This window comes from Pezoporus wallicus, unplaced genomic scaffold (genome assembly GCF_028554395.1).
Source record: "Pezoporus wallicus isolate ANWC-B61680 ecotype Strahan unplaced genomic scaffold, APGP_CSIRO_Pwel_v1 contig_11336, whole genome shotgun sequence".
NCBI classification, from domain to species: domain Eukaryota; kingdom Metazoa; phylum Chordata; class Aves; order Psittaciformes; family Psittacidae; genus Pezoporus; species Pezoporus wallicus.
In genome coordinates this window covers 1,960-9,748 of record NW_026640537.1, presented here as the reverse complement: position 1 = coordinate 9,748, position 7,789 = coordinate 1,960, and the positions used below count along the sequence as shown (strand labels likewise).

General features: G+C 65.0%; 2 protein-coding genes across 2 annotated transcripts; one reads left to right on the top strand and one right to left on the bottom strand.

The window, feature by feature from the left end:
- Positions 1-1,408: 1,408 nt before the first annotated feature.
- Positions 1,409-5,034, top strand: CHURC1 (churchill domain containing 1). Its single transcript, XM_057419395.1, has 5 exons — positions 1,409-1,482; positions 1,562-1,697; positions 3,222-3,292; positions 4,584-4,694; positions 4,817-5,034. Exons 1-4 carry the CDS (start codon positions 1,444-1,446, stop codon positions 4,674-4,676), a joined length of 339 nt encoding a protein of 112 aa, XP_057275378.1. The 5' UTR covers positions 1,409-1,443; the 3' UTR covers positions 4,677-4,694; positions 4,817-5,034.
- An 854-nt stretch (positions 5,035-5,888) lies between these two features.
- On the bottom strand, positions 5,889-6,573 carry GPX2 (glutathione peroxidase 2). The gene is made up of 2 exons (XM_057419396.1): positions 6,349-6,573; positions 5,889-6,247 (listed from the first exon to the last, which is right to left on the bottom strand). The coding sequence occupies exons 1-2, from the start codon at positions 6,571-6,573 to the stop codon at positions 5,897-5,899; spliced, it is 576 nt and encodes a 191-aa protein (XP_057275379.1). The 3' UTR covers positions 5,889-5,896.
- Between the last annotated feature and the right edge of the window lie 1,216 nt (positions 6,574-7,789).

Below are 7,789 nucleotides of genomic sequence, written 5' to 3'. Positions count from 1 at the left end.
CAGCGGCCCCCCCCGGCCGCCGCCACCACCACCGGCTCCTACCGGGCACGGAGCGGCGCAGAGCCCCCATGAACCCCCCCCCGGCTCCGGGTACCCCGTTAGGTCCGGGGGGGGGGGGTAACAGGGACACGAGTAGCCCTGGGTGGCCCCAACCGGTGCTGGGTGCCATGTGGGAGGGGGGGTAACGGGGGTAGTGCACCCCCAGAGGGAGGCATGGGTGTCCCCCAACAAGCCCTGGGTCCCCCAGCGAGCCCCGGGCACTCCTGGACAGCCCTGGGGGTCTCTCCGTTAGCCCCAAGCACCCCCCCACTGGCCCTGGGTCTCCCCCACTAGCCCTGCGGGTCCCCTAGCTGGTCCCAGCGCTTCCTCAGCTAGCCCTAGGGTTCCCCCGCTAGCCCTAGGGCACTCCCAGCTAGCCATGGGGGTCACTCCGTCCCAGGCACCCCTCGGCTAGCCCTGGCTGTCCCCCACTAGTCCTGGCCATCCATCCCTCAGTCCCATTATCCCCGTTATCCCTGCTTGTTCCCCAGCGAGCCCCAGGCTCTCCTGGCCGCCTCTGGGAGGCTCTCAGCTGGTCCCAGCGCTCCCCCAGCTGGCCCTAGGGATACCCTCGCTAGCCCAGAGTGGCGGCCCCCAGCTCGACCCGAGTAGCTCTGCCTGGCCCCGGGCACTGCTGGCTACCCATGGGGGTCACCCAGGTAGCCCCAGGCACCCCCACTAGCCCTGGGTGTCTCCCACCCACCAGCCCTGGGGCTCCCGTAGCTGGCCCCACGGGTCCCTTTACTAGCCCGAGGTGTCGCTCAGGTAGCCCTGAGTGCCCCCCAGCCAGCCCTGGTGCTCCTGGGGGTACCCTGGCTAACCCCAGGCACCCCCATCCAGTCCTGAGGGTCCCCCACTGGCCCTGGGGCTCCCTCAGGTAGCCCCAGGCACTCCCCAAAGCACTCAGATGACCCCCATCTAACCCTGACCCCCCCACACCAGCCCAGCTTGCCCCAGGCACCCCTCGCTAGCCCTGGGTGTCTCCCACCCACCAGCCCTGGGGCTCCCGTAGCTGGCCCCAGGGGTCCCTTTACTAGCCCGAGGTGTCGCTCAGGTAGCCCTGGGTCCCCCCAGCCAGCCCTGGTGCTCTTGGGGGTACCCTGGCTAACCCCAGGCACCCCCATCCAGTCCTGAGGGTCCCCAAAGCGCTCCGGTGACCCCCATCTCTCCCTGCCCCCTCCAGCCAACGGCGCTAGGACCCCGCAGCCCAGCGCAGCGGCTCCGGTTGGAGGGGGGGGGGTGTGTGTGTGATCCCGCTTGGCCACGCCCCCTTCCACAAACCACGCCCATATAGCAACAGACCCCCGCCGCCTTGTAGGCGGGGCTAAGAGGCTTGACCACGCCTCCCTTGAGCTAAGCTCCGCCCCCCCCCCTCGGCGGAAGTCTCGCGAGAGCTGCGGCGGGATGTGCGGCGGCTGTGTGGGCACCGAGTACCCGGAGCGGGTAGGCCGGGGCGGGCCGGGGCGGGCCCGGTGCCGGTACCGGTACCGGTGCCGGTACCGACCGTGTGCGGGTGCCGTAGGGCACCACGTGCCTGGAGGGAGGCTCCTTCCTGCTCAACTTCGTGGGGTGCGCGCAGTGCGGCCGCCGGGACCTGGTGCTGCTGAGCAACCGCGCGGCGGGGCTGCACGGAGGGGAGGAGATCGTCACCTACGACCGTGAGAGGGGACCGGGATGGGGGGGGGAGCATTTGGGGATGGGGGGGACCTTTTGGGGTCTGGGGGGGGCCCTTTGGGGTCTGGGGGGGGGACATTTGGGGCTATGGGGGGTGCCTGTGGGGATGGGGGAACCCTTTGGGGTCTGAGGGGGGGGACGGGACATTTGGGGCTATGGGGGGGGGCTTTGGGGATGGGGGGACGCTTTGGGGTCTGGGGGGGGCATTTGGGGCTATGGGGGGGCCTTTGGGGATGGGGGAACCCTTTGGGGTCTGAGGCGGGGGGGACATTTGGGGCTATGGGGGGTGCCTGTGGGGATGGGGGAACCCTTTGGGGTCTGAGGGGGGGGGGGACATTTGGGGCTGTGAGGGGGGGCTTTGGGGATGCGGGGACCCTTTGGGGTCTGAGGGGGGTGGACATTTGGGGCTACGGGGGGGGCCTTTGGGCTCTGGTGTTGGGGGAGCCTTTAGGGCTATGGGGGGGTCCTTAGGGCTGAGCAGGGCCTTTGGGGATTGGGGGGTGTCTGTGGGGATGGGGGGACCCTTTGGAGTCTAAGGTTGGGGGAGGTCTTTATGGCTGAGGGGGACCTTTGGGTATGGGGGGACCCTTTGGGGTCTAGGACTGGGGGGGGCTTTTAGGGCTATGGGGGGGCCTTTGGGGATGGGGGAGACCCTTTGGGGTCTGAGGGTGGGGGGGGCTTTAGGGCTGAGCGGGGCCTTTAGGGATGGGGGACCCTTTGGGGTCTAAAGTTGGGGGGCCTTTGGGGATAAGGGGGGACCCTTTGGGGTCTGAGGTTGGGGGGGCCTTTAGGGCTGAGTGGGGTCTTTGGGGCCGGGGGGGGGCCTGTGGGGATGGGGAGGACCCTTTGGGGTCTGAGGTTGTGGGGGGTCTTTAGGGCTATGGGGGGCCTTTGGGGATGGGGGGACTCTTTGGGATTTAAGGTTGGGGGAGATCTTTAGGGCTATGGGGGGCCTTTGGGGATGGGGAGACCCTTTGGGGTCTAGGGTTGGGTGGGGCTTTTAGGGCTGAGGGGGCCTTTGGGGATGGGGGAGACCCTTTGGGGTCTGAGGTTGGGGAGGTCTTTAGGGCTGAGGGGGCCTTTGTTGTTTGGGTCTCTTGGGGGCCCTTTGGGGTCTCATGCTCTGGGGTTTGGGGCTTGAGGGGACCTTTGGGGGCTGGTGGGGGGGCTTTAGGGTCTGGGGATGTGGGAAACCTTTGGGGCTTGGAGGGGGGGGGGGGGATAGTTTGAGTCCTATGGAGCTGAGGGAGGGTTTATTTTGGGGTCTGATGCTAAGGGGGGCTGGGGGTGATGCTTTTGGGGGGGTCACGGGCTGGGGAAGTGATGCTTAAGGGGGGGGATCTCAAGGTTTGGGGTTGGGGGTGTCAGGGAGCTGATGGCTGGGAAGGGGTTTAGGTGCTGGGGGGGGGTCATCCCTTTGCCCCCAAGGGGCTCAGGGCATCGGGATGGGAATGGCCAGGGTTGGGAGCAGCCACATCCCTTTATCCCGGTGTCCTCTCCCCCCCCAGACCTGTGCCGGAGCTGCCACCACCTCATTGCTCGCCACGAGTACACCTTCAGCGTGGTGGACGACTACCAGGTACCCCCCGCACCCCGCTTTGTGCCCCCCCCCAGCCCCACAGCAATGGGGACACCCCACTGATTGTCCAGGCTCTCCCTGTGCTTCCAGAAGCCATCCGGATGCTTGTGCTGGGCCTGGCTCCCCAGCTCACCTCGTGCTTGCCGGTGGGGCTGTGGGTGCGGGCAGGCATGGCTCTGCCCTCCTCCTCCCTGGCACGTTCCCTGGGCAGCACTGAAGGCTGGAAAACGGGGGGGGGGGGGGAGCTGAGCTGGAAACAGGATCCTGCTGGATCCGATTGCAGTCGGGGATCGGGTGGTGGAGCCGGGTTGGGTTTCCCTGCGGGAGAGCAGAGGAGCTGCAGTGGCAGCCCCCCCTCTGTGTTCCACCAGGAATACACCCCCCTGTGCTCATCCCTCTCTATCCCACCAGGAATACACCCCCCTGTGCTCATCCCTCTGTGACCCACCAGGAATACACCCCCCTGTGCTCATCCCTCTGTGTCCCACCAGGAATACACCCCCCTGTGCTCATCCCTCTGTGACCCACCAGGAATACACCCCCCTGTGCTCATCCCTCTCTATCCCACCAGGAATACACCCCCCTGTGCTCATCCCTCTCTATCCCATCAAGAATACACCCCCCTGTGCTCATCCCTCTGTGTCCCACCAGGAATACACCCCCCTGTGCTCATCCCTCTGTGTCCCACCAGGAATACACCCCCCTGTGCTCATCCCTCTGTGACCCACCAGGAATACACCCCCCTGTGCTCATCCCTCTGTGTCCCACCAGGAATACACCCCCCTGTGCTCATCCCTCTGTGTCCCACCAGGAATACACCCCCCTGTGCTCATCCCTCTGTGTCCCACCAGGAATACACCCCCCTGTGCTCATCCCTCTGTGTCCCACCAGGAATACACCCCCCTGTGCTCATCCCTCTCTCTCCCATCAAGAATACACCCCCCTGTGCTCATCCCTCTCTATCCCACCAGGAATACACCCCCCTGTGCTCATCCCTCTGTGTCCCACCAGAAATACACCCCCCTGTGCTCATCCCTCTGTGTCCCACCAGGAATACACCCCCCTGTGCTCATCCCTCTGTATCCCATCAGGAATACACCCCCCTGTGCTCATCCCTCTCTATCCCACCAGGAATACACCCCCCTGTGCTCATCCCTCTCTATCCCACCAGGAATACACCCCCCTGTGCTCATCCCTCTGTATCCCATCAGGAATACACCCCCCTGTGCTCATCCCTCTCTATCCCACCAGGAATACACCCCCCTGTGCTCATCCCTCTCTATCCCACCAGGAATACACCATGCTGTGCCTGCTCTGTGGCCGGGCTGAGGACTCCATCAGCATCCTCCCTGATGACCCCAGGCAGATGACTCCTCTCTTCTGAAGCCAGTTTGGATCCCACTCTGAATCCCTGGGTGTCCCAGGACCTCCCTTCCCACTCCCCATCAGCACCAGGAGATCCCTGGCATCGGGATCCCTATGGATAACGTGGTCCTTTACCTGATTCCTCTCCAACCTTCCAGCCTGGATGTGGTGGATGCCGAATGCTTCCATGCTCCCATACCCGCATCCCAGCTCCAGGAAGAGGCAGGAGCACCACAACCTGAGCCCCCCCCAGTGTGCTGAAAACATGAAGGGGTCCCCAGCTTGTTGTCACCCCACAAAGGGGTCCCAAAGGGTGCTCACCCCACCTCAGGAACCCACATGTGTGGGGCAATAAACGTGACGTGTTACAGCCTTCACCCCCATGGGCCCCCATAGCTGCCTGGGGGGCTTTTCCTTCCTGTGAGGCTATGGGATTCCTTCCCTTTGAGTGGATCCAGCCCTTCCCAGCACCTCAGCCCCCATCCTGCTCTCCCAAACCCTGCTGAGAAGCTACATGGGATCCTTTGGGATCACTGCACCCCCCAGGGCCTGTTTCCTTGGGTTGTGTCACCCAATGACACCCCAAAATCCCTCCCTGGGGTGCAGTGGTACCCTTGGCACCCAATGACACCCCAAATCCCTCCCTGGGGTGCAGTGCTCCCTTGGCACCCAATGACACCCAAAATCAGTCCTTGGGGTGCGATGCTGCCCTTGGCACCCAATGACACCCAAAATCACTCCTTGGGATGCGATGCTGCCCTTGGCACACAGTGACACCCAAAATCACTCCTTGGGATGCAATGCTGCCCTTGGCACCCAATGGCACCCAAAATCACTCCTTAGGGTGCAATGCTGTCCTTGGCCCCAATGACACCCAAAATCACTCCTTGGGGTGCGATGCTGCCCTTGGCCCCCAATGACACCCAAAATCACTCCTTGGGGTGCGATGCTGCCCTTGGCCCCCCATGACCCCCCTAGGGAGCCGGGCACCGCTCCATCCACCACCCCATCCAGCATGCAGGTGCTTTTCCCCCTGCTCCCCGTTGCCCCAGCCCCACCACACCAGGCACACTTTGGGGTTCGCTCCCTCCTCCTTTATTGCCCCCCAACCCGCAGCCCCACGGTGCCTCCCGCTCTCTGCCCCCATCCAGCCCCCTCCCCGCGGCCGTTTCGGAGGGGACCGTCACCCTGCGGAGAGCCGGGAGCGTGCCGGGGACCGCGGCGCCTGGGCCCCGGCTCCTACTTGGCCAGCTTGAGGAGGCGCTGGATGTCGGGCTCCAGCTGCGCCGTGGCCGTGCGGGGGCTGTAGCGCCGGAACGGTTCCCCCTCGGGGCCCACCAGGAACTTCTCGAAGTTCCAGGAGACGTCGGAGCGCCGCACGGGGCTCCAGGCCAAGAAGCGCGGCTCCACCATGAGGGTCCCCGCCTCGTCCGCCGGCGCGGGGAGATGGAGCTTCAGGTAGGCGAAGACCGGGTGCGTGTCGGCGCCGTTCACCTGGCACTTCTGGAACAGGGTGAAGTTGGGCTCGAAGCCGCCGCCCGGCCGCACGTGCTTCAGGATGCTGAGGATCTCCTCGTTGGTGCCGTTCTCCTGGAAGCAGGAACCCCCCATCAAGGACAACGCTCACCGACGGGTTGGGGATCGGCAGCACCGGTGAGCATCCGCGCTCCCGTCCCGCCCGGCGCTCTTACCTGGCAGCCGAACTGGTTGCAGGGGAAGCCCAGCACCACCAGCCGCCGCGGGTAGCGGGCCTGCAGCTGGTTGAGCTGGGTGTAATCCCGCACCGTGGAGCCTCAGAGCGACGCCACGTTCTCGATGAGCACCACGCGGCCCCGGAACACGTTGAAATCCACCCTCTCCCCTTGCAAGGAGGTGGCGCTCAGGTCGTAGAAGGACTTGGCGATGGGGATGCTCATGGCTGCGGGGTGCTGCTGCCTCGCCTTGCCCCCCGCGCCCGCCGGCAGCCTTAAGGGCTTCGCGGGGCCCCACGTGATGGGCTGGAAGCCGGAGCCGTGCCGCTGGAAACCGGAGCCGTCCGCCCCGGCGCGGGCAGGGAGCGGTGGCGCGGGGCCAGGGCCGCGGATGCTCCAACCCAGCTCAATAATTGATGGCGCGGATGCTGTTCCCTGTGCCCGGGGGGGGGGGGGTTCAGACCCACATGGGGTGGGGAATGGGGGGCGCGGTGTGGATCCCACCCCGAGGCTGCCTTGGCATCGCCTGCGGGCTGCCGGTGTTCGCCGTCCCGGTGCCTGCTGCCTGCCCACCAGCGCTGCTGCCCACTGGTCCCAGGGCCGGTGTTCACCCTGGCATCCATCTGCTTTGGGCCCAGCACCGTCCTGGTGCCCATCCATGTCAATGCCCACCCAGCCCAGTGCCCATCACCAGCCCAGTGCCCACCAGGATCCCAGTGCCCATCCATGCCAATGCCCACCACCATCCAATGCCAATCATCATCCTGCTGCCCACCCAGCCCAGTGCCCATCCATGCCAATGCCCACTAGCATCCCAGTGCCCATCACCATCCCAGTGCCCATCCATTCTGATGCCCACCAGGATCCTGGTACCCATCATCATCCCAGTGCCCATCACCATCCCAGTGCCCATCCATTCTGATGCCCACCAGGATGCTGGTACCCATCATCATCCCAGTGCCCATCACCATCCCAGTATCCATCCATGCCGATGCCCACCAGGATCTGGTACCCATCACCATCCCAGTGCCCATCACCATCCCAGTATCCATCCATGCCGATGCCCACCAGGATCTGGTACCCATCACCATCCCAGTGCCCATCACCATCCCAGTATCCATCCATGCCGATGCCCACCAGGATCTGGTACCCATCACCATCCCTGTGCCCATCACCATCCCAGTACCCATCCATGCCGATGCCCACCAGGATCCAATGCCAACCATCATCCTGCTGCCCACCCTTCCCAGTGCCCATCACCGAGCTGTCTGACAACAACATCCCTGTCCATGCCAGGGCCAGCTCCTGCATCCCTCTGGGGATGCTCCCACAGCTGGGGCTGAGCTGGCAGTGGTGATGGGCACAGCACCCATAGACCCAGCACCCCATGGGCACAGTACCTCATGGACCCAGCACCCCATAGACATAGCACCCCATGGGC

Coding starts and splice junctions, on each gene's coding strand:
- CHURC1 (XM_057419395.1), top strand. CDS start 1,444: ATGTGCGGCGGCTGTGTGGGCACCGAGTACCCGGAGCGG. Junction 1,483..1,561: donor GCACCGAGTACCCGGAGCGG/GTAGGCCGGGGC, acceptor CGGGTGCCGTAG/GGCACCACGTGCCTGGAGGG. Junction 3,293..4,583: donor GCGTGGTGGACGACTACCAG/GTACCCCCCGCA, acceptor CTATCCCACCAG/GAATACACCATGCTGTGCCT.